The sequence below is a fragment of the Canis lupus genome, chromosome 12 (genome assembly GCF_011100685.1).
Source record: "Canis lupus familiaris isolate Mischka breed German Shepherd chromosome 12, alternate assembly UU_Cfam_GSD_1.0, whole genome shotgun sequence".
In the NCBI taxonomy this organism is placed as follows: Eukaryota; Metazoa; Chordata; class Mammalia; order Carnivora; family Canidae; genus Canis; species Canis lupus.
The window spans coordinates 65,889,235-65,915,084 of NC_049233.1; the positions used below are offsets into that span (position 1 = coordinate 65,889,235).

Here is a 25,850-nt window from a genome sequence, read left to right on the forward strand (position 1 = left end):
CGCTCTTCCATCTGTGCTTTCCCCAGACCAGCCGTGACTCTCTCATCAGCGAAGAAACTTGATTTCAGCACTTCCCGCAGAGTCATCGGATCTGGGGGACAGCTGAGACTGGTTCCCGAGACCCCTGTCCTTTCCTTGGCCGTCGGACTCCCCTCTCCGTGGCCTGCGCGCTGGGGAAAGCCCGGACAGGCCACAGTCTCTCCCATTTCTAGGCTCCGTGTGGGTCTCCCCCTTCAGGCTGGTTGTCGTGACAACAGGTCCACTTTTCGACAACATAGTTTCATAGCACAACAAGTGAAAAAAACGGGGAGGGGGGTTGGCTCAGTCCTCAACTTTGGTGGGCAAAACTACAAACTCCATAGGGGGTTTCGCTTTCCATCGCTTTCCATAGTGAATAGGAAAGCCTGACCCAAAGTGACAGGGATTGGTTAGTTCTCCAACCAGGACAGGTACCCTAGGGATTGTGGGGTTTTTATGGAATTATTCACTTGGCTTCCTTATTTGTTTCCAAAATACAGATTTTATAAAAGTCATTATAAGAGTGAAAAAAAAAAAAAAAGAAAAAACAAAAGCCCTCCCATTATACATTTGAGGATTGAAGTTGCAAAAGGGCCCTCGCTGCTGTGCAAATGTGTGAGGTGGTTCAGGTGTTGTGCTTTCATAAAGCGACTCGTGTTTGGAGGCCTGGGCGCTTCTTCTTCACATGCGTCTCAGTTACTGATTCCGTCACCCATTTTGTTGGCCCATCAGGAGTCTCTCCAGAAATGAGCCCAAATAGTCCCTCAGAGGGCACAGAAACGTGATCTTAGAGGAGAACTCTCCAGAGGGGCAGAGGAGTGAAGGTGAGAGCTTTCCACCACAAGGAGGAGAGTGGATAGAACCCCAACCAGAACTTCCTGTCTGGTGAGAAGCCAGGTGGTTGGGCCAGACCCCCCTCAAATGCTTCCTGGAGTGGGCAGAGAGCCTGGGAGCAGACTCAGAGAGCAGGTCCCACTAACGCCGCTGGGACACCTACTCAGGCCGCCATGAAAGGTCTACCAGGACCTGAACTTGAGAGAAAGTTCCTTCAACAAAGGATAAACTTTCTTCTAAGACATCTGAACTTGACAGATGAATGACATTCAAACTCAAATACACCATCCTTATGTGGCTGCGACGGCAGCTTACTTGGTACTTTTCTCTGCCAGGGTTCGCTGCAACGTACGTGCAGGCCTCACACCTTGCTAGTCTGAGAACCTTAAGCTGTCTACCTCAGACTTGCCAAATCTGTCAAACTTTCATAGGTTTCCTGTCATCTTCCTGTACCCCATGTTTGCTCCACTTCCAGCTGTAGATGTAGGAGAGGCAATAATCAGATTTAATGTCTTGTGAACCCTAAAACACATTCTGTGGGGGTTTTAGTATTAGACTCGTCTAGAAAACTTGACTTTCTGTGGACATGCCGAATTGCAGCAGGTAGATGTAATACAGTGATGAATGTATTACATTCTGGTTATTATATGCTGGTTCCATAAGGCCTTGGTTTCTTTAAAGTACCACATCAGTATTTTAAAGTAATTTGTATTTAAGATTCCAATTACTGGCATTTATTTTTTTAAAAAAATGTTTTATTTATCTACTTATGAGAGACATGGAGAGAGAGAGGCAGAGACACAGGTAGAGGGAGAAGCAGGCTCCCTGCAGGGAGCCCGATGTGGGACTCGATCCCAGGACCCCAGGATCACGATCAGAGCCCCAGGTAGATGCTTGACCACCGAGCCACCCAGGCATCCCCAATTACTAGGCATTTAAAATAGATTTTTCTAACAAGTGGACATGGGCCCAGGCTTACTTGACTAGTTTTCCCAAGATGAGAAATGGAGTGGATGGACCACTAGCCCAATGCCATCTCCCCAGTCTGGTCAGCTGGGAGCATTGCATTAACTCTGCCTTCATGTCTTATTTTCCTTTAGAAGTGATTTGTTGGCTCTTATAATAGGATTTTAAAAACCGTGGCCCCAAACTCAATTCTTACTGCCGACTTTCAAAAGAAGAGGGGAGGACTTCCTTCCTTCAACTGGCAAACACAGCCTGTAAAGTGTTCAGCCCAGCCCCCATGTCTTCGGGGACCTAAAATCTACTTGGGAAGAAGAAATTAAAAATAAATAAGAAGGACTTTGATTGCAAATCTATTTAGCTTTTTTTATTTTGGATTCTTGTTGTCTTTTATTTCTTGAAATATATTAAACACACTTATTTTCTGTGTCTGCTTATTTTAATACTCCAAATCTTTGTGTATCTGATCTTATTTTTCGTTGTTGTTGTTGTTTGTTTGTTTCTATTTGCTCTTACTTATACAGGCATGCTTCCTTATTTGTTTTGTTTTCTGATTGTAAACTTCTGTTTTTGAAGTTTATCTGTGGGTATTCTTTGGGGCCTAAGTTCAACATAATCTTCTGAGAGGATTTGTGTTTGTTTTGCCAGTTGTTTGGAGCACCCCAAACTTGGACTTATTTAGTTTTAAAAATTCCGTAGTATCTTGAATTTAGATCATAATCTTCCATGCAGACCACACTATAGTTATGAACTCTCAAGGAAGAACTTATATCCCTTTTTTGTTTTTCTCCATCCAGCATCAGGATCAATACAGGCAAACTTTCCAGGGGTTCTGGTCTGCACAGCAAATCAACTTTACATTCATCTTTACTTTGGCTCTTTGGAATTCCAGTTTTATGAGATTTTTAAAAAATATGTGTTTTATTTTATATGAAATTATTTTCTTCCAACTTTATTGAGGTATAATTGACATGCACTATTGTGTAAGTTTAAGATTATAATGGTACTCGCTTTGGCAGCACATATACTAACATTGGAATGATCAAGAGAAAATTAGCATGGCTCCCGTGCAAAGGTGACATGCAAGTTTGTGAAGCATTCCATTTTTTTTTTATTTTTTTATTTTTTTATTTATTTTTTTTTCATTTTTTTTTAAAGAGGGGGTATAATGTGATTATTTGATATGTGTATGTATTGTGCAATGATTGTCACCATTGTGTTAGTTAACCCATCCATCACCTCAGTTATCCGTGTGTGTGTGTGTGTGTGTGTGTGTGTGGTGAGAACATTTAAGATTTACTCTTTCAGCAACTTTCAAGTATAAAATACAGTGCGGTTAACTATAGTCACCATGCTGTACATTAGATCCCCAGAACTTACTAATCTTGTAACTGAAAGTTTGTATCCCTTGATCAACATCTCTCCATTTCCCTCACAAAAAGCCCCTGGCCATCACCAATCGACTCTGTTTCTATTAATTTGTTTTTTTTAAGATTCTACATATATATATATATAAAATACAGCCTTTCTCTGTCTGACTTCTGTTGCTTAGCATAGTGCCCTCAAGTTTCATCCATGTTGTCACAAATGGCAGGACTTCCTTCTTTTTAATGGCTGAGTAATATTCCATTGCATATATACCATGTCTCCTTTATCCCTTTATCCTTCAGTGGACACTTAGGTTGTTTATATGCCTTGAGAAATATGCCTTGGGTATTGTGAATTATGCTGCATTGAATATGGGGGAGGTACAGATATCTTTTTGAAATAGTGATTTCATTTCTTTTGGACCTCCAGAAGCAAGATTGCTGGATCACACAGTTGTTCTCTTTTTAATGTTCTGAGGAACCTCTTTACTGTTTTCCATTGTGGTCATGCCAGTTTAAATTGGGATCGGTTCTTACTATGCTCATGATCTTGGGTTTATCTTCTGTGTCTCCATCACTGCACCTGTCAGTGTGGAAGCTCAAGAACACTGCAGTTTGGCAGTTCTAGGAGCTTGCTCACGTACTAGGGGGGGTCTTACTTGGACTTTGTTCTTTCTTCACTTTCTTGCCAGCTCAATGACTCATTTAAAAAAAATAGTAAAAAACTCATCCAACTTTGGTTTTCATCAAAAGGTTTGTTCTGGGCATCTACTCCACATATTAAATTGAAGTACTTTAAAAATAAGGTCAGCTGGATGCCTGGGTGGCTCAGTCAGTTAGGCATCTGACTGCTGATTTTAGGCTCTGGTCATGATCTCAGGGTCAAGCACTATGTTAGGCTCCTCGCTCAGTGGGGAGTCTCTTGAGATTCTCTCTCTCACCCTCCATTCATCCCCATGCTCGAGTGCTCTCTCTCTCTAAAATAAACAAATCTCTCTCTCTTTTTTTTTTTTTTTTAAAGAAGAGGTTAGACATGTATCATCAATTGCTTAGCAGGATTGAAGTAGTTTCTCAAATGCTTTTGTTTCCTTTCCTCTCTGTTCAGAACAAATCTTTGTCTTCAGAACACCAGACAGTGGCCGAGTGGAGTGGGTGCAATGGTGTGCTAGCAAACTGACTCTCAGGAAAAAGAAAACAACAAAACCCACAAAAGAGTTGATTGTTAGTGTTGACCAATTTCTGTGGAGTAACAACTCCCATAACAGTCCATTTCAAGGGACCAATTTGATTCACTGAACAAAGAGTTGGGAAGGGATGTGCACAGTTGTTTTTCATGAGCTGGAATGAGCCAACCCTGCCATGTTCCTGTAGAAGTAGAAGATATACAAGTTAGGGTGGCTAAGTCCAATCTCTAGAGTCCATCAGGAGACAAATGAAGAGAGCCTGATGATGATGGAGCAAAGTGGGGAGCACATATCAGCTAACTGTTGCCACGTGTTACCAGATCTTATTTTTTAAGAAGGGAAATCTGACTTTCAGGTGAAATATCCTCCTTTTCAAATGTTGCCAATTGATCAAAAATCTGATGGGTGCAGATTTGTCTGAACACCAGCTTTGGGCTGGTGGAGTTAGTGCTTGGGGTTATGTTTGTTTGTCTGGTTCCAGCTTTGTTTCTCTAAGGTAAATGGTCCACATAGAGAAATACTGCTGGAGAAGCATTGCAGGGTTGGGGAAGGAGCACAGGCCATGGATTCATATAGCTTTTGGTTAAAATTCTGGGCCTGCCACTCATTGTATGACCCAGGGCAAAAATGCTGTGAAATGAGAGGGACAGTCCTGCTGGGCTAGATTGTTCTAGAGACAAACTGAGATATTATGGGTATGGGACGTGCCCCCTTGTACATACTTAACAACTGTGTCATCATTCTTGAGCAGAAGCCAATAGTCATAGCTGAGGACAAACCCTGGAGTGTAAAGAAGAGAGACCTCTAATTCAGTGTTCTCAATTTTCACTGCCTCAGATTCACTTGGCAAACATTAAGAAAAAAATATTAACACCAGACCACACTCTTAAAGATTCTGATTCAGTTGCTCCAAGATGGAGCCTGGACATCACTATATTACAAGCACCTCCCTCCCAGTATTCTAAGCCTAAATGCTGTAGATTCATCTCATTTAACCCAATCTTTCCAACAACCCCAGAAAGTATTACTCTCATTTCATGAATGAGGAACTGAGGCCCAGGATTAAATAACAGCCCAGAGTCACATAGCTGGTAAATGAGGGGATCAGACCTAACCTCAGAGCCTGAATTCTTTTTTTTTTTTTTTTTTTAGAGCCTGAATTCTTAAACCCATGTCATTTAGCATTACTGTATCTACCTCGGCTGGTCTTTGGGAGGGCTTAAGTACTGCAAATAAAGTGCTTAGTTCTGGGCCTGGAAGCGACAAAAGTTAGCTATCATCATTACCCTAAAATACCAAAACAGATACTCCTTTCCATTTTCTCTTCTCTACGCAATGCCCTTTCAGGTAAATCTTCACTGTTTTGTGGCTCCCCTACTTCTTCCCTGCTGTAAACACACATAGTTGTCCTCCCAATGACTCCTAGGGCAGTCACAATAGTGCCTGGGGAGGAGGTCTGTCAGGGTATGTCATGCCTGAAGAGGGCAGAGAGGAGGAGGAGGAGAGAAGACAGGAGCTCCAGAGGTTCTCCGAGAGGGTGGTGATGAAACCTGCCTCAAGTGATGCCCTGTAAATAACAAAAATTCAGTTGAGTAAATTTGAAGATCAAATTGGCTTCGTTAAACGATTCATTGAGCAGCATCCCATCTGGCAATAGGCAGGAGCTCCACCAAACTGTAGAGAAGGAAAGGTGTTTAAAGGTGGAGGAGAGGGCACCTGGGTGGCTCAGTCAGTTAAGCATCTGCCTTCAGCTGGGGTCATGATCCTGGGGTCCTGCGATGGAGCCCCGCGGTCCTGGGATGGAGTTCCGCATCAGGCTCCCTGATCAGTGGGGAGTCTGCTTTTCCCTCTGCCCCTCCCCCCCTGCTCATGCTCTACCTCTCTCTCTTTCAAATGAATAAATAAATAAAATCTTAAAAAAATGTGGAAGGGGTTGGACAAAGGAAATTACTAGGAAAGAATGCATTGTTTCAAACAAGGTTGTCTTCCTAAGGGGACTAGAAAGTTATCTCATTAGTGGCTGACCAGGTAATTCCATGTTGTTTGATTAAAGGTTACACTCCTGGGGGTGAGACAGGGGCTGGTTGAAACTACAATTAGGTTAGGTATGAGGTCTTGGTTTGTGATGTGGGATTTAGCATAAGTAACTCCATTTTGGGCCTGCTGTCTCCTTGACAGCCTGAAAGAAAAGCCAAAGTTCAAACTCTTTAGTACATAGTGTTCAATATGTTTTTCCCGTGAGTAGTTTGCTGAAGAATGGGGAGACAGGAAGGGACTAACGGGGGTGTCAGATAAAGGGTGGGGAGCAGCTAGAGACCTGAATATTGGAGGGGGGTTCCTTCTTTCTTTCCAGCTGGCTCACATATTTGTTTGGAGGCATCTACTGCATTTGTTTTCATCTGCATTGTTAGATGCCTGTAGAAGCCAATCGTAGAGGGAAATGAGCACTTTGTTGACAGGTAGCATGCTCAGTCCCTAGTATCTAGGCTCTGGGGTCTGTAGCCAACCTAGGTGTGAAGAGAATAGGGCAAGGACACAGGTGCTTAGTGGTGGCCCTCTTAGAAGCAGGTCTGGTATCGACCACAAATTGCCTCACAATTTGATGTTGGAAATGGTGAATTTATTTAGCTTTTTCAGGTAATTTTTTTTTTCCTTTTAAAAAAGATTTTATTGGATCCCTGGGTGGCTCAGGGATTTAGCGCCTGCCTTCGGCCCAGGGCGTGATCCTGGAGGCCCAGGATCGAGTCCCACGTCCGGCTTCCTGCATGGGGCCTGCTTCTCCCTCTGCCTGTGTCTCTGCCTCTCTCTCTCTGTGTGTGTCTCTCATGAATAAATAAATAAAAACTTTAAAAAATAAAAAAAATAAAGATTTTATTTATTTGAGAGAGAGAGAAAGCACAGAGCAAGAGAGAGCCCGAGCTGGGGGTGGGCACAGAGGGAGAAGCAGATGCCTTCTGCTGAGCAGGGATCCAATGTGGAGCTGGATCTCAGGACCTGGGGATCATGACCTGAGCTGAGGGCAGACACTTAACCGACTAAGCCACCCAGGCACTCCCAGGTTAAAAAAAAAAAAAAAAAAAAAAGAAAGTTTTGTTTCTCCAGTGACTGAATTTACAAAATGAAGTAGATAATCACCACCTTAAGTCATTTGTAAAAATAAACAAGAAGTAAATTAAGAAGTGAGAAATGCTTTGACCAAAAATTCTACCACAAAGGTAATGTTGGCATTCCTTTTTAATCAACAACCATAACTTACTCAGCTTTCCTATACACACCTTCCTTGACTGATGATAGGATTATGTCCTGAAAAAACCCAGCATATGTTGAAAATATTAAGTTGAAAACGTCTTTAATACACCTGACCTGTCAAATGTCATAGCTTAGCCTAGCCGAACTTAAAACATGCTCAGAACACTTGTATTAGCCTACAGTTGGACAAAATCATTTAACACAAACCTGTTTTATAATAAAATGTTGACTATCTCATGTAATTTATTGAATACTGTGCTGAAAGTAACCACAGAATGACCCCATGGGTACAGAATGGTTCTAAGTATATCGGTTACTAACATCTGTAATCAGGTGGCTGGCTGGGAGCTGTGGCTCACTGCTGCATTCCGGCATCACTATTGCTATGGGGGGGGGGGGGGCGGGCATAGATTAACATTTGAAATTTAAAGTAGGATTTCTATTGAACGTGAATTGCTTGTGCACCATCATAAAGTCAAAAAGTCCTAAAATCCTAAATTGTACAATCGTAAATTGGGGATTATAGGTACTAAAAAGTTTAGGGAAAAAAAGGTGGACAGCAGAAATGAAGGACCATGGAGGCCTTGGAGGGGAAAGCAAAGGTCACAGCAATCGCAGGCTAAAAATACAAGTTACTGAGGTTCAACCTGTTAGTTTTCAAAGGTTTGCCCATAGGGACAAATTACAAGGATAAATTCTACTGGGTATGATGCACATTTACCAAGCTGAATGTTTATAGTCACTGCCATTTGAAGTTTTTGTTGTTCTTGTATTTCCATTTGAAGTTTTGATCCTCAATTCACTATGCATGACCTCTTGTGTTTTTGTCTTGTACTGCTTTTCAACTCTTGAAATCCTGAACTTTTTAAATGGCTTTTCCCCTCCACGGCTGTAAGCTCTTTGAGGGATATAGCTGTCTCACGTCCCCAACCCCCATTCCTCACCAAGAGGGTCACAATCTACTGAATCTTTAACTCTTCCATTTTTTTTGGAATGCCCTTGGAGGGGGGATATGCATTCTGTAAAGGGACACTCAACAGGTTTATAGTGAAAATCTAATGTCCCAGAGCCCAGCTAGTGTAGAGGCACCCTTTCTAAATCTGCACGTCTGCATTTTAAAGGATTGCTTAGATTCAGAGAGGACAATGCGTGCGCGTTGCTTTTACAGGGTGTTAGAAGTATTAAGAAGGAGCACCTGAAAGTCCTCTGGATTTTATGCTGTATCACGGTGCAAAGCACCGGGTGATCTGGCCTCCGGGTTCCTCCCGCCAAGCTGAACACGACTCCCACTAACATGCCCGAAGGCACCCCCCCATGTGCACTTTGAAGCTCCGATCCACCCTTCCCGCGCCCCATGAACACCTGCAGTTGAGTCCTGTGGTCCTGTGTCACCGTCCACATTGCCACGCTATAAACCAAATGCAAACTCAGGGCTTCGCGGAAGGGCAGGCCCACCACGAGAGAGGAGCCGAGCGAGCAGCAAGCACAGGAGCCACCCCAGGAAGCAGTCAGAGCCCCCCTTTCCCAGAGTTCCCTTCCAAAGACATGCCAGGGCAGCAAAAGCTTTGCACCTGGGAGAGCTGCAGGCCCACCCAAGTGCCGGGCGCATAAGGGCTGGGGGACCTTCGGAGCCAGGTAGCGAGGTCACAAACTACTCAAGGTGACAGCAGTCTACCTCGCGGCCAGGGTGGAGTGTGCCAGGGAGGGAGTACGTGGCCGCGGAGCCCGGCCTGGTGCGGCCTCCGGCGGGGGGTGGGGGGGGGGTGGAGAGAAAGAGGTGGCTTTGTTCCCGGAATGGGCACGGGGGAGCCGAGCCCGGCGTACGGAGGCCGGCGCTCGGCGGCGGGAGCTCGCGTCCCGGCAGAGGCTCGGGCAGCGCGCGCAAACCCGCCCTCGGGCTCCGGGGCCGCGGCGGCCGCTCGGCGGGAAGCGCGCAGCGCCCGGAGAGGCCGTGGCGCGGGCCCGCCCGTCCCCCCGCGTCCCCAGCCAGCGCCCGCCGCCCCGCCGCGCGGCCAGCGCAACAAGCCATTTAAAAATAACACCCACGTGCGCTGGTAAACAAGCGCGCGCGGCCACCGCACCGCGCGCCCCGGGCGAGCCAGCCCGCGCGCGCCCGCGCTCCTCCCGCACGTGTCTGGCGGCTCCGCCCGCGCCGCTCCCGCGTGGCTCCCCCGCCTCCCCCCTGCGCGGCCCTGCCGCCGCGGGGCCCTAGCGCCCGCCCCCTCCGCGGCGCGCCCCGCACGGTGCTCTCCAACTTTCCTCCCCCGGCACCGCCACGTCGCGGCAGCGCCCGTCGCCCCAGGTCGGCTCCCCTCCCCCGCGCCCGGCCCTCCGAAGTCCCCCCCGCCCCCCACTCTCCCTCGGCGCAGGGGGAACGGCTCCCGGTCCGCCCTCTCCCTCTCTCCTCCCTCCCCTCCTTTCTTCCTTAGAATTTTACTCGATTGTTTATTATTTGCTGGGGGGGCGGGGGCGGGGGGCGGAGAGGGGCGTCTGGGCCTGGAGACTGGTGGCCGCGGCCAGTCAGCGCGCGGCGTGGCTTGACGAGTAGGCGGCGCAGCGAATGGGGACGCGGCGCAGGGCTCCGCGGTCACGCGCGTGGGGCTACAATGACATCATCTGTTTGTACGCGTCGAACTAGCTTGGTGCAGGGGCGGGGCGGCGCGTCACTGGAGTGGCGGGCCCGGCGCAAAGCCCGGAGCCTGGAGTGCGCGGGGTGGGCGGACTCCTGAGCGCCCGGGGCTGGACCTTTTTGTGTATTGGGCTGTTGTGGAGCGAGCTCCAGACTCCGAGATGTCGCCGGGGACTTAGAAGGATTTAAGGGGGGTGGGGGTGGGGGGGTGGGGGAGAAAGAAATAAAGAGGGAGGGGCGAGGGGAGGAAGATATTTATGGAGCAGAGCGAACAGACTTTTGGTGCGCGTGTCGCACGTAGTGCGTTCTTGGTGCAGAAACGAACAATTTATAGGCAGCGATGGTAGTAGGGTGAGGACTTGTGAAGATGCTTTTCTAAACCTAAAGAAGTATCTTCTCCAAAAACTAAAAAAAAAAAAAAAAAAAAAAAAAAGCCCAATGAGCCGTTCTGGAGTCGTTTGCAAAGTTAGGATCCAATTGTTTCCCATTCACAATTGCTCGAAATCGGCTCTTCCGTTTAGGAGCGGGGAATAATGTGCGTTTCTCCTGAGTTAGTTACACTTCTCCCCCGCCCGCCCCCCGCATCTGCGATGAAATCCACGAAAAGTGAGACCCCACCGCGTCTGGGAGGGAGCTGCGAGGGCAGGGCTCGGCTGCAGGGCTCGGGGTGCCCGATGGAGCCCCAGGGCATCCGTGTACCGGAGTCCCGGGGGCCCCGCCGCCTCCGCTCGGCAGCGTGTGCCCGCCGTGGTCCTGCTCCCCGCGATCTGCGGGCAGCCCCTATCTCGGCCGTTGCGCGGTGTCCGATTCTAGCGGGGACCCGGGACAGCAGGGCGGCCGCAGAGCCGCGCGCACGGACGCGCCCGCCGGGGACCCCCCGGTGCCAGGCGCCCTGCCCCGAGGCTCGGTGGCCACGCGTCGGCGCCGGCCGGGCGTCCGGGGCTCCGCCGCCCGCTCCCTCTCCGGGGCCCAGCGCCGCGCTTTGTTGTCGTTGAGGCTCCCGGGAGGGAGGAGGAGGAGGAGGAGGAGGAGGAGGAGGAGCCCGGCGGCGGGGGCTGCGGGAGCCCGCCTGGTCCCGGCCCGCCGCGCGCTCCCCGACACCCACGCCCGCAGCCCCGCGGAGCCCGGCCGCGCAGGCGCGCGCGAGCACACGGCCACACACACACACACACACACACACACGCACGCACGCACGCACCCAGCACACCCGGCCCGCCGCCCAGCCCTCCCCCTGGGCGGGGACCCGCCCGCCGTCAGCCTAGGTTGAGGCACCCTGCGTGTGTCTATAACTTTGTGCTGCTGCCGCGGCCGCCCAGCTCGTGCAGGGGAGGAGGAGGAGGAGGAGGAATGTGCCAGGCGGCGGCGCGCAGGCTGACAGGCGGGTCCTCGGGCGGGCTGCGGCGGCGGCGGCCGGAGCGCCTCTCGGTGGCCGGGGTTGCGCGCCCCCTCCTCGCCGCGCCCCGGGCCCGCGCGGAGTCGTGCGTCCTCCCCCCTCGTCCCTGAAGGGAAGCAACCGAGGTAGGCGCCGGAGCTGTGCAGCGGGGCGGTCGCCTTCCCGGTGACTCCGGATCTGCTTCCGAGCCGGGCCAGGCGCTTCCCTTTTCCCTCCCCGTGACTCGGTGTGCGCGCCCCCCTTTCCCTCCCGCTGCTGTTTTTAAAGGACTTGAGTGAAGGGGGGAAAACTGTCAAGATGGCAGCAGCGGGAGCAAGGAGGTGATGAACGTGCGGGTCCGGGTTTTCTGGCAGCCCGGGAGACTTGGCGCTTCCTGACCTGTTGGAAGATTTACGTTCCGACTCGCCCCCTCCCCCTGCCCTTTCCCGGGAAGGGGGGTGGGTGGGGGGGTGCGGGGTCCAACGCCCGCCCGCAAACCGAAGCACACAAAACCCCAAAGTGGTCGTTCCCGCTTGGCTCGACCCTTTGCAAACACCCGCCGAGCTGCTTGCCCCCCGCCCCGCCCCGCCCCTACCCCCACCCCCGATCCTCCCCTCCTCGCTTCCCGTCTGGTCTTTTTTTTTTTTTTTTCTTTTCTGGAAGTGACAAGAGCCCGTCCGCGCCCGGACCCACGTTCGTCCTCCTGGCCCCGCGCCGCCCCCCGGAGCCCGGGCCCCTGGCCCCTGGGCGCGGAGAGCGGAGTCCACGGGGGCGCGGGGGCGGCGGGCGCGGGGCGCGGGGCGCGGGGCGGAGCGGAAGGCGCCGCGGGAAGCACCCGCGCGGGGCCCGAGCGAAACATAAACAAACGCACGCCCGCCCCGGCTCCGACCGCGGCTCGGCTGCGCCAGCCCCGGCCGCTGCCCGCTTTAAAGGCGCGGCCCGCGCCCCTCCCCCGCCCCGCCCCTCCCCCTCCTCCCCGCCCCGCCACCTCGCCCGGGAGAGACCTGCCGAGCCGGCGGCCCCGCGCGAGCGCGTCCATTCGCTCCCGGCTCCCCGCGGCCTGGCAGGGGGCGGTGTCTGCTGCGCCAGGTCCGCGGGACGCACGTCTCCAGGTCTGCCTGTCTCCGGGAGGCGGCGGCGGCGGCGGCGGCGGCGGCGGCGGGCGCGGGGTGGCCGAGGGCTGGGCTGCCGCGCGGGTAACCAACTCTCTCCTCCGTGCTTCCCCAGGCGGCGGCAGGAGCGGCAGCGGCTCCCGGGAGCCCGAGCCTCCGCGGCGCCCCCGGGCCTCCCCCGCCGCACCCCGCCCCGGCGCGAGAGCGGAGCGCGAGAGCCCGAGAGCCCGAGAGCCCGAGAGCCCGAGCCGCGGGCGGGCGGGCGGGCGGGGAAGATGGCAGAGGCGCCGGCCTCCCCGGGCCCGCTCTCCCCGCTCGAAGTGGAGCTGGACCCCGAGTTCGAGCCCCAGAGCCGGCCGCGCTCCTGTACGTGGCCCCTGCAGAGGCCGGAGCTGCAGGGGAGCCCGGCCAAGCCCTCGGGGGAGACGGCCGCCGACTCGATGATCCCCGAAGAGGACGACGACGACGACGACGAGGACGGCGGTAGGGCCGGCTCGGCCATGGCGCTCGGCGGCGGCGGGGGCGGCGCGCTGGGCTCCGGGCTGCTCCTCGAAGACGCGGCCCGGCTGCGGGCTCCCGGGGGGCAGGACCCCGGGGCCGCGCCGGGCCCCGCGGCGGGCGCGCCGAGCGGGGGGACCCAGGCGCCGCCGCAGCCTCCGCAGGCGCTGGCCCCGCCGCAGCCGGGGGCGGCCGGGGGCTCGGGGCAGCCGAGGAAGTGCTCGTCGCGGCGCAACGCCTGGGGCAACCTGTCCTACGCCGACCTCATCACTCGCGCCATCGAGAGCTCGCCCGACAAACGGCTCACTCTGTCCCAGATCTACGAGTGGATGGTGCGCTGCGTGCCCTACTTCAAGGATAAGGGCGACAGCAACAGCTCGGCGGGGTGGAAGGTGCGTACCCACCCCGGGCGGGCGGCCGGACCCGCCGGGCCTCCTGCGCAGGGCGACGCGCGCCTGCATCCCGCGGAGCGCGCCCGCGGGCGCCGGGAGAGGGGTTGGCAGCGAGCGCCTCCGCTGTGAGGTTTCGGGGGAACCCGTGCGACCCCCCTCCCCTCCCCTCCCCTCCCCTCCCCTCCCCGGAGGAGGGGAACCTGGGGTCGGCCGCGGAGGGTGGGGCGGGAAAGGAGGCGCCCCCCCACCCCGGGGAGGCCTCGGGCATGGCCAGGTGAGGAGGAGGAGGAGGAGGAGGAGGAGGAGGAGGAGAGGGGGCAAGGGATGCCGGCGAGGGAAGGACCGGCGGACGGCAGAGCCTTTGCTGGATCCCCGGGACGGCACGGAGGAGGTAGGTCTGCGGCCAACTTCGAAGCAGGAATCACCGTCGTGGGGATGCGGGGAAGGCCCCGCGGGTGCAGTGAGAGGACGTGGGGGAGTGCTTGGGGCTCCTCCGGGGAAGGGGATGGATTTGTGCTTTGCAGTGCATGGTCGTCGTCGTTAGAGCTGCATGAGAAAAAAAAAACCCCTTGCGTCGAAGTTTCTGGCTTGTGGGTGTTGGTTCCCGCAGGCACAGCGATCCCATTAAAAAAAGCAGTGGTTGCAAACCTTTTTTTTTTTTTTTTTTTTTTTCCCCTGGCTGCCTTTCTTTTTCTTTCTTTCTTTTGGTTGCCTGTGTGGACACCTTTACTCCTTAGAGATGTTTCTGCAGTAAATCTGTCCCCCCCCCCCCGCCCCCCAACTTGGGATGTTTCGAGTCCCGGAGCGGGCCAGCCCTGCCACCTGAAGGACTGGCCACACCTGCTGCTCCCGCCGAGGCCTGGACTCCGGCGCTGTTTGAGGCCCGGTCCAGGTGTGGAGGGCTGAGGCCTGGAGCTTCACCTAGGCCTTTGGGAGGGAGGTGTGGTGGCGGGGCTGGGTCATAATGGCTTCTGCCTATAAATGAGCCAGAAGAGAGGCTCTCTACTGTTCCTTTTCAGCCTCTCGGGGCACTGGACACGTGGTAGGAGAGAGGTGTGGAAAGGCCTATGATGTAATGACTTCCTGCAGTTGGGCATCCAAACAGATTAACTCCTGTGCCCCTGCTGGGCTGCTGATACCCAGCTGCTTTGCTCTTCCTGGCACCTCATCCTCCTGGCCTCTTTCCCCAAGACGTGAATGTGTCAGTACCAGGCAGAAGGGTGCTTGCAGTTGGAGATACATATGGCTTATCAGTTGCTTCTCTTTGCAAGTTAGCTTTTTTTTTTTTTAATTAATGAGGTAGTTCCTTCCTCATTTTGTCCTTTCCTTACTGTCTTTGGGGAGCCCTGTATCTTCTTGGGTTCCAGTAGGTGTATTCAGTAAGAATAGTTTAATCTTGGTGGAGCACTGGAGAGGAACCTATATGTGAAAAAACTAAAGAATTTTGTGTATTGTCTTCATTTCCTTAAAAAAAAAAAACCCAAAACAAAACCCTTACAAAGTATCTGTTTTTTTTTTTTTTTAATTTCATATTGGCTAGTATTGGAGAGGACTTGCTGAGATACTTTAAAAGCAAAACTGTGCTTTAAAATTATTCCACATATCTGTCCCCTTTCCTTTAACAAATGCTGACATTATGAATCTTACATTTGCTCTAATTTTACAGCTTTGCAAAGGAATGCCAGTTGTGTGATATGAGGGCCATTTACAGAAAGCTTGAGAGTGAATAGCATTTCGAGGAAGTGCTACTGTGATATCTTTTAAAACAGAGTTTCAAAGTGAATAGCAAGGGTTAATCTCAAGGTACAGCATCAGAAAGGGGGGAGTTGCAGGATCTAAGAAAATGGATATAGGGGTTTGGAATATTTTTCAAATTTCTCAGCTTGAAATTAGTCCTGTATATTTTGAGTTTGCTGCAGAGAACTGCTAGTTAAAAGTTAGCTAACTTTTAACTTATAAAGTTAATGTTGGAAGGGTTTTCACTTTCCCTCTGATTTTTAAGTGTATGCGAGTAGTTCATAATCTTGCAAATAACATCTCTTGTTATTGTATTTAGAGTTAAATAACTTTTTTCTTTAACATCTAGGTGAGAAAGTAGTATTATCAAAAGTCGCCTTGAAACGTAACTCAGTTATATTTTCATGTAGCTTGCAGGACTTCCAGTAGAGATTTTAGGCTTTATCATAAACTTCGTGGTTTTATGACCTTAACCTTTTTCTGTCTCATGGTTTCTTTTTCCTTCTCTGCTATCTCATTTCTCTCTTTCTCTTTTTTTTTTTTTTTATTGAAATATAGTCAACATATGTTAAATTAGCTTCCACTTCATCTCTCTTTAAGACTTGTGAAATATTGTAAATTCACGCTCAAGTTTTAATGTGTTTAATACAGGACATAAAGTAAAATATTCCTATATTTTATGTAATAAGATTTTACGTTAGTTCTATTTCTGAGTATCACATGGCAAGTAATCCTTGAAGACTATGGAGATATAATTTAGTTAAAGAGTTTTTGTAAGATGACCTTCATCAAAAGATGCACCCATGCAGGGACTTCCAAATCTTTGATGATGGAGAAAGCTCTTTGAAACTGGGGCTGGTTTCATATTCCGATTATGACTAATAGCAACCTTTTTTATTGTGTGTGTGTGTGCGCGCGCTTGTGGTTTAGTGGGGGTGGAAGAAGAGGGAAAAGGGAGAGGTCAGGAGCTAATTGTGACCCATTTCCAGGCGTCCAAGTTTCAGGAGTCGATTCCTATCATGATTAGTCATTTTGAGAACACGCATGTACATTTAAACCACGCTGCTTTCATTCTGAGTTATGCATTAGGGTTTTAAACTTAAAATGTCTAGAAGTAAGGTTGACCTCTCTTAGTCCTGTGTGCACATAGGCACAGAATGCAGGCTTACACCTTACTTCTTTTGTGGGTTTTTGGGCTATTGCATTATGAGATCCTGTCACCAGAATTATCACCCTAAGATTAGAGAATAAACGAATTATGAAAGAGGCCTTGGAGATCAGAATCAGGACTAGCAGTCTGCAGCCCTGGTTGCATGTTAGAATCGCCTGGGAGGAGCTTTTAAAAACTACCAGTACCCAGAGAATCGGTTTTAATTGGTTTGGTCTCTGGCTTAGCATTGGTGTTTCTTTTGTGTTCTGTTTTGTTTTTGTTTTTTAAGTTTCTCGGGTTATTCTAATGTACAGCCAGGATGAGGTTTGCTGAGATAGTTCAGCTCCCTTATTTTATAGGTGAAGAACATGATTCTTCAAGGTAAGGACTTCTCTAAGATCACACAGCTAGTTAGTGGAGAGGTAGTTAGTAGCTGCAGTTCTGCACACTATTTCTTTAAATCGACCTATTGTAAAGGTTTTTTTTTTTTTTTCTTTTTACTAAGTAATAAGTAGTCTTACATAAGTAGATGATGTTTTCCTGAAAAGCATATTTGCCTCTCAATCTTGGTTATTAGTTTAGCATCAGAAAGACATGAATACTGATGCAGGCTGAGTGAGTTGATCACGTTTGTACAGCCACCCCGTGTCTATCAGTATGGGTACTGAGGAACTATGAAGTGATAAAGGTGGCAGAAAGAGTTTAAACAAAAGGAGGAAGTTCTTGGTTAACTTAGGTTTGTCAGATGCATATTGTGCCAGAGAGAAAGGTGATGGCTATCTCACAGGTTCCCTTACCTCAGGCATTAAAGTAAGAAACAGACAGATGTGGTTAAGAGGGGAAAAGGTTACATTTCCTTTAATTCGGACTCAGCTTGCTTGGCGCTGCACCACCCATAATTAAACTGGTATGTTGTCTCGGGTCCTTCTGTTGTGGGACAGACCTCTAGGACTCCAGGGTTTTCGGTCTATTTATCCCTCTTCACCCACTCACACCCCACACACCTGCATCTCCCAGGGGGGTTAGAACATGGTTATATTAGGCAGTCATGAGTTTCTGTGCTCGTTCTCACAGTTTCACAAATGTAGGATCTTGTGTGTGTGTGTGTGTGTCGACCTCTGCTGCTGCTGCTGCTGTGGAGGTAAGTCTGTAAGAGAGTGTGTTGTGTTTCATGTGAGAATGTGGGCTCTTACAGCTTCTTCCCAGGGTAAAAAGATGAAGGCCCACCTGCCACATAATGCCTGTTGATGTCCTCCCTGTTCTAGTTCTTTAGATGAATGCATCCAGCTCCTTCCCAACATACTGTATTAAGAAAATGCTGTTTTAACTGCTACTAAGTTGTGATAATTCCACGTTGGCTTGTAATTTTGGCCTCAGTCACCTTTTGGAGTAAGTCCCCAAAGGGCCAGTTACGGCCGTGTGTCAGGAATCTGTCTTCTGCTTGGCCCGTGTTGCCAAAATGCTGTTTTGTAATTTCCTTTGGCAGTACTGTCTTCGTCAGTGATTCTCGACGAATATACTTCCTCTTCCTACAGCAGCAGTACACTAGGGGGACTGTTTTTCCTCTTTTTCAAAGCTGTGTCATCGACCTACGAAGTGAAGAAATTAGCCCTTTTAAACTTTGATCTGTGAGCCCTATGTAGCAGAGACTCTTTAGAAAAGAAGCTAAGTGTTTGTTTTGATATGTTTATCTCCGTCTTAGAAAATGAAATGAAACTATGCAGACTTATTTTTAGGAGATTTTAGGAGGGTTCTATTTTAAGAGAATGACACCATAGAAGAACATCTTGTAGTTAAACTTTTAATACGCGTGATTCTTACTTAAAATCTGCAAGATGTTTTTATTTGGGAAATTAATGAAGAGTCCTTGTCCCACTGAAAAGTCATTTATTTGGTCTGGAAAAAGTTTAGCAAACACTATCCGTCCAAAGATCTTCATAAAAATGCAAAGGTAAGACTGCTTACCAGGTTAGATTCCCAGGGCTAAAGAGAATATGGAATTTGTTTTTGTATCTTACCCATCTTGCCTGTAGGGAACAGACTTGATCCTATTCTTGATTCCTCATTTTTCTCCTGATCTTTCTCTGTATCACAAATTAAAGGGTCCTGAAGTGGCACTTTGGCTTTTTGTTGCTATAGGAGGAGCCTGGAATGACATATATTGGTGAATTTTGTGTGTGTGTGTGTGTGTGTGTGTGTGTGTATGTATGTATATATACATATATGTGTATAAATTATTTAGCTGGTATACAGTAAGTGACTATGGATTAGGAAGAGAAAAAAACGTTTTACCTATTTTCATCACATGCCATTTTATTCATTCAGCAAATATTTATTAAAGGTTTACCGTTCACCGGGCATTCAGCTTGGCCTCAGGGATATAGTAGTAGCACAAGGCAGATAAGGTTCCAGTCCACAGGATTCAGGTTCTATTGGAGGAAGACAGAAAATAAATATGCAAATCTGTGTTCTGTGAATTTGTCGTTGTTGTCATTCTCTTTGCCTTTTTTCATATCTGTACTTCTGCTTTCCTCGACACTTCAGGTCTCTGCAGAAGTTACTGACAAAAGGCAAAGTTGGTGAACTCTGGCTTGGAGCTGCTTTTTAATTCTCTGCAGATCATTTTCAGCTTGCTTTAGAGATGCAAGACAGCTATAGCATTTCTCTTGTAATTTGGGTCTGTTTGGGAGAAGCTGGGGCATTTCCAGGGCCACCTGGAATAGAGCACACCTGTGGTCCTAGCCTGATCTAGGGTCTCCAGTTCTGTCTTGTGGGGCCTGGTATAGGACTGGCCTCCCTCTGGAGTGGAGGTGGAGCCTTGATACAGCTGACTCATCCACATTGCTTCTTGCCTCAAATTTAGAACTAAAAGAGGTTTTAAAGATCATGCAAATACTTCATTTTACAGGTTGGGAAGCAGGACAAGAGCAGGAACCTACTGGCTCAGGAACCTACAGCTAGCAGAGATGGAGCTAAGAATGTGTCCACAGGAGCCCTAGGCACCACCGTTCCGTAGTGCCTGCTGTTAACCATTGTGGTTTCACAGCTGTTCGTGTCAGTGCCTCCGTTTCTGCAAACTCTTACTTCATTTGCTCGCCTCTGCCTCCCCTCCTCCCTCCTTTGGGCTGGCTCATGCTAGAGGAGCTGCATTGCTCTTTTAGCGTTCTCCATCATTGTTCTCAGCTAACCTTGCTGAAATAGCCATCTGCTTTAAGCCCACCCCACCATACCGTGCCCACTCCTGACTCCCACCTATTTCTTTTGTCATTTTTCTATGACTCCTGTATATTCCCAAGGACAGGGTAAGAGCCTTCAAAGTACAGACATGTCTACCAGACAAAAACCTGTCTGATACTTGGAGTTGCTCGTTGAATCATTATGTCCTTGTTCTGTGACTCTGACACTGAAAGGAGATGATGTGATCAGGACTGAGGTGATGACATGTGTAGAGCCTTTTGGCTACTTAGAGCTATGAAGTCTTGGACCTCCTCACATTAATGTTGATAGGATACAGTATAATTATGAAAGGATACTCTGCCATTCAAGGTATTTCTTGCAGTGTTTTGTTTCCGAGTGTGAAAAGTCCCTGTGAACTTCATTAGTGCCAGTCACTACCCATCACAGAAACTGAGGGAAATCTTGATCTAGGAATGACTTAGAGAAAGTTGAAATCATGTCTGTTTTCTGTGTGTGTACCCTACAGATGCTGCATCAATATGCACTGTCTGGAAAGTCACCATAGGATTGTTCAGCCTAAAATTCACTTACCTACCTCTTATAGGAGCTGTTATATAACACTAAGTTATCCATAATGTTCTGCATTTGGAGGCAGAAGTCCCAGAGGTACTTGAAGTTTTATATCCATGGATTGGAAAAAGAAAGTCACATATGAAGGAGGAAGAGACAGCAAGCACTCTGAGATGGATCTTTTCAGAGTCAGTCTAGCTCTTCTGAGTTTAGAGTTTTTGAAATAGGTAGGTAGGCTGTGATTGTGATAGAAGACCCCAATTCTGGGGATCCCTGGGTGGCTCAGTGGTTTAGCGCTTGCCTTCAGCCCAGGGCGTGATCCTGGAGTCCCGGGATCGAGTCCTGCATCTGGCTCCCTGCATGGAGCCTGCTTCTCCCTCTGCCTGTGTCTCTGCCTCTCTCGCTCTCTCTCTCTCTCATAAATAAATAAATCTTAAAAAAAAAAGAAGACCCCAATTCTGATGGCATCATTACACTGACAGACTCAGTATCTTTAGCCATTTTATTCTTAACCAGAAAATCTTTATTTCTTAGTATCACAAATTCCCCAATTGGAAGAAGTCCAGTAGCAGAATACTGTGATGGATCATTCCTTGATAAAACACAGGTGTATGATTGGTGCATGTTTCCAGCTGAGCTTTTCTAGAGTGTGTCTTTCCTTCCTACTCAGGCTTTTTCTTTTGAGATTTTAATATTGGGAATTTTTCTTCGTAGTTTTTCAGTTACTATTACAGGATAACATTATAAAGCAAATGGATTAACTTCCCTTATGGGCTGTGGTCCTTCTAGTAATTTGGTACTCTAATAATTGCCTCTGATGAAGAAGCCAGGTTATCTTCTAGGGGCTCAACATGTCTGGGTGTCCAGATGTAGCCTAGTCCTGCAGTGGAGAGGTGCGCACAGAACAAAGAAAGGTTGTGGCACACTTGTAGGGGGCGAGGCTGATGCCAGAAATGACTCCTGCTCCAAACAAATGGAATGCATTAGCTTTCCTTTGGAGTAAACTTCTAATAATTCCAACAGAGATGCCTTTGGCAGTTTTTAGTAGTTGTTTTGGAATTTTTTATTTTTTTGAAGACCTCTGCATGTGTGTGTGTTGGAGGAGAGTCCACATCATATCTTTCATCGTGTTTTAGATGTCTAGTGAAATTAGTAACTTGGCTCCTGAAGCCATTGGTAATTTACTTTAAATTCAGAGCCAGCAGAGGGAGTACACAAGTCTTTAAGCCCATTTCACTTATTTTTCCCCCAGAAAGCTAAAATAATACCTTTAATAAAATAAAAGGAATTGTGTTATATAGTGCTTTCATGTAGGTTTATATTCTCATTAGAAAAGGATAATTTGGGGGAGGTGGCTGTTAAAAACCTAAGTTTCCTTTTTTTTTTTTAGAGGAAACCTTGGTCTTCTGAGACCCATGGTCTACTTTTCCATTCCCAAATAGTTAAATAAAAGCACTTTTAACTGAAAAATATCCTTCCCTGTCTTTCATCTTTTTTGCTGTTCCATTCCTGATAATATATGTGAGTATTTATACTTAATACCAAAATTTTCAGAGTATGTCAAGTGTCTGGGCCAGTGGAATGTTGCTTTTTAGTGCTGTTTTGAATGGGACTTTTTTTTGTATGTGTGAAGATTTTATTTATGTTAGTGAGAGAGAGAGTGTGCGAGTGAGGGGGCAGAGGAGAGAATCTTTCAAGCAGACTTTCCGCAGAGCCTGGAGCCAATCTCAGGACTCAATTCCAAGAACCATGAGATCTGAGCTGAAACCAAGGGTTAGATGCTCAACTGACTGAGCCCCTCAAGCACCCCTTAAATGGGATTTCTGATCTTTTCCAAGATTTCACAGTTTCCCACAGGTGAGAGAAAGGCAAAGGGCACATTATTTCTAATTCAGATGGGAATTAGTCCAGTAATGATTATAACTTTGAATTTTTTTTAATATTTCTGTAATGTTATGTTTTGTCATCTTCCACTTTGCCTCATATTTTGGTGTTCGTGGTTTATTTTTTAAAAGATTTATATATTTATTGGTGACCAATAAGTAGAGAAGGTGACCTTGAGTGCACGTGGTAGTGGGGAGGGGCAAAAGGAGAGGGAGAGAGAAACCCCAGCATATTGCGTGCTGCTTGTGAGCTCCATCTCAAACCCTGATCACAATCTGAGCTAATACCAAGAGTCGGAAGCTTAATCAACTCAGCCACCCAGGAGATGCATTTTGGTGCTTTATTTTAATTTGTGAGTTGTGGTGGATTGGATAGTATCCTCTCAAATTCATGTCCATCTGGAACCTCAAAATGTGACCTTATTTGAAAATAGGGTAAAAGGGATAATTAGTTAAAATTAAGTTATGTTGGATTAGGGTAGGCCCTAAACCCAATGTCTAACGTCCTTATAAGGACAGGACAGCTAAATGCCCTAGATGCAGAGAGGCCTGCATGAAGACTGAGGCAAAGGCTGGAGTGATGCAGTTAGCCAAGAGCACTGGGCATGCTGGGAGCAACCTGGAGCTAAGAAGAGGTGGGGAAGGGATCCTTCCCACCCCCCCCTCACTCCCGGGCCTTTAGAGGGAGTGTGGCCCTGCTGACGCCTTGGTTTTGGACTTCTAGCCTCTAGCACTGTGAGAGAATACATTTTTGTTGTTTGAAGACCCTGAATTTGTAATTTGTTATGGTAGCCTGAGGAAACAAATACAAGAGAAGAACATAAAGATACAAGAGAGGGCTGCAGATAGAGGAGAAGAATACAAAGTTTTGTTTTATTTTTATTATAGAGATATAATTGACATATAACATTGGTTTCAGGGGTACAACATACTGATTCAGTTTTTGTGTATGCCGCAAATGTTCAGCACAGCAAGCCTGCTCAGCACACATGGTTACAAATTTCTCTTTTAATTAGAGCTTTTAAGAACTCGTCTCTTATTTGATAACTGGAAGCTTGTACCTTTCGATGACTTTCACCCATTCGGCCCTCCCCCTCCAATTTTTAATCCAGATTAAAATGTTAATCATTCACAGGCTGCCTTATGGTAGTTTAAATTCCTACTTCATCTTGCTGTGTGGGACAGAAGGGAGACATGAATTCATCTGATTTCCCAGTTGGAACTATTAGAACTTGTTCCCCCCTCCCATTTCTAATACATCTTGCCCCTCTCCCCTCCTCCCCCTGCCCTGCCATGCCTCTTCCCCTCCTTTCTTACTGAATTTATTACTTGGCCTGTTTTTTTGGAGCTGCTGTGGACTGTGGGCTTGAGGTTTACACTGAAACCCGTGAGTTCTGGCTGAGTGTTTTGGTCTGGAGCAGTTAGTCCAAATTTGAGGGGAGAGAGGAGCCTGGGGTCCTCAGCAGAAGGATAGTGTTGAAGAAGAATCCTTTCTTCCCTGTCATGGTTTGAGAGGATAGAACCCTATCAGGTTCATGGTCATTGATTATGGTAGTAAGGCTAATCCAGAATTTCTCTGGAGTCTCTTCAGCTCCTCTTGTGCTTGGTTTCAAAGTCTCTCACACCTGAGGCATCAGGCTCATGTCTCCTCCGTGCACTTCTATGTCCAAAAAACCAGCCATCCTGTCGAAGCGTAGAACACAAAGTGGTTGTCCTCCTAGAAATAGCCGCAGACCTATAGTATTGGCATAAGAAGAGATGAACAGTGTGGGTAGTACCAAAATAGATCCATATATTGGGTTGCTTGATTTATATCAAACAGAGGAAATGATGTTTAAGAAATTGATCAAAGACATTAAATCAAGTAATTTGATGTCTGTAATGGGGAAAAAAAATGACCTTGATACCTATCTTGTACAATTTACCACTTAGTAATTGACAACACTTAGTTCATAGACATAACTGCGAAAAAAAAAAAAATCTAAAAAAAGTAGCAGATATTTTCTAGGTGCCTGGTAGGTGTGTAAGTCGTAAGTTCTGAAGTATTTAGGAATCAGAATTGCGCTGTTTAATCTTTTATTTCAAAATGATATTTTTGGGAAGGGTTCAGGAAAGACAGTTTGATTTTTTTCCAAGAAAAAGGAGTCTACACAACCACATTTTCATGCCTAGGTATTATAATAATTATTAATAGTAGTAGCTATGATTTATTGAGCTCAGTACCAAATGCTCAGCTAGGTTTTTACATTTAATGTTGATCTTGCAAGGTAGGCCTTTAAATGTAAATCCCAATTTAAAGATAAGGAAATGATTCAAGGAACTTTTTTGGGATGTGACCTCGGCTTCTTTGACTTTTGCCTCTTCAGCTATGCTCTTCCTCCTCCTGGGGTTGCGGTTGGGACTTTGGGTTGGGTGAGGCGGGTATACATCAATAAAATTAAGTAGCTGCCATTTCATTTATTTATATTGTTCATTTGGCAGGGAGGGTTGAGTTTTCATGTGTTTTTTCAATTCAGGTAAATCTGACCTGTAACATTAACTTAAGGTGTATAACGTGATAATTCAGTATTTGTATATATTGCAAAATGATCACCACAAAAAGTGTAGTTAAGCTCTATCAGCACACATAGTTACAGAATTTATTTTTTTCTCTTGTGGTGAGAACTTTTAAGATTTACTCTCCTGGCGACTTTCAAACCTGCACTACAACATTATTGACTAGTCACAGTCACTAGTGTTGTACTTTCCACTCCTGTGACTTATGATAACGGAAAGTTTGTAGTTTTAGAAAACAGCTGCCGTTTTAAGAGTTGCTTCTATGTGCCACGTTTTTACGTATAGAACCACTGATCCTCCTAGTAATCCTCCAGAATACTGTCTTGAGGGTTTGTCTTCGGAGTTGTGGCTGACTGAGGTAACAACTCTGTGTGTGCCACTGAGGGAGTGGACTTGGATCCAGGATTGGGCTCCTTTTATTAGCTAGTCACGTAAGACTGGAGTCTGTGCCTGGCTTTTAGTGGAAGAGTAGAAGTGGCTTGAGAATTCTGTTAAAAACCTGCTGGCTTGGGGATTCTCATTTCTGATGGGTCACTTCCTTGGCGTGGCTACGGTTTGCTCTGGGTCAGATACAAAGCGTGCTGTGTAGTACTAGTAGCGTGATACATGGTGTGTAGAAGTCTTTTGGTGGGGCTGTTATCTCTGACAAACTTCTGCTTTGGGAGAACAGGGTATCTGTGCTTCTATTATATTGTAGACTTCAGGTGGGTAGATGAATGGAGACAAAACCACCAAGGAAAACGGATTTGGTGAAAAACATTTTTTAAGAAGTTTCTGGCAGGAGTCTGGCTGCCAAATCAGATCTCATAACTAAATGTATTAAAATATCTTGTGAGGTAGTTGACTCTTTGCAAAGCAGTTACTGTTGAGTTTAAAGGCAGGTTGCCAAGACAGAGACAGAAAATGGCATAATGCAAGTCCCAGGTTAAAGTGTTTATCTCTCCTGAAGAGGTTTACTGCTTTTATCTTCAAGGTGAAACTATGTACGGGGAGGACCTAAAATGATGGTTTTAATTGGTCAGGGAAATGCAGTACTCATGTGCCCTGAGATAAAACATGGCTAGCGGAATACTAGTCCTATGTGTATTGGAAAAAACTTCAGAACTCTCAGTTTCATAGTAAAGATAGGTGAGCAGTGTCTGGGTAGTGTCCAGAAGAT

At 47.7% G+C, this 25,850-nt stretch overlaps 1 protein-coding gene and 1 non-coding gene across 2 annotated transcripts in view; both read left to right on the forward strand.

Annotated features, from left to right (window-relative positions):
- Positions 1-2,818: 2,818 nt before the first annotated feature.
- On the forward strand, positions 2,819-2,925 carry LOC119874325. The gene has a single exon (XR_005368198.1). It is a non-coding gene; the product is annotated as a U6 spliceosomal RNA (small nuclear RNA).
- A 10,063-nt stretch (positions 2,926-12,988) lies between these two features.
- FOXO3 (forkhead box O3) overlaps positions 12,989-25,850 on the forward strand; it is a 121,051-nt gene continuing 108,189 nt past the window's right edge. The window contains exon 1 of the mRNA XM_038554880.1: positions 12,989-13,618. Coding sequence (XP_038410808.1) covers positions 13,004-13,618 — 615 coding nt within the window. The 5' untranslated portion in view covers positions 12,989-13,003. The remainder of the gene's footprint in view (positions 13,619-25,850) is intronic.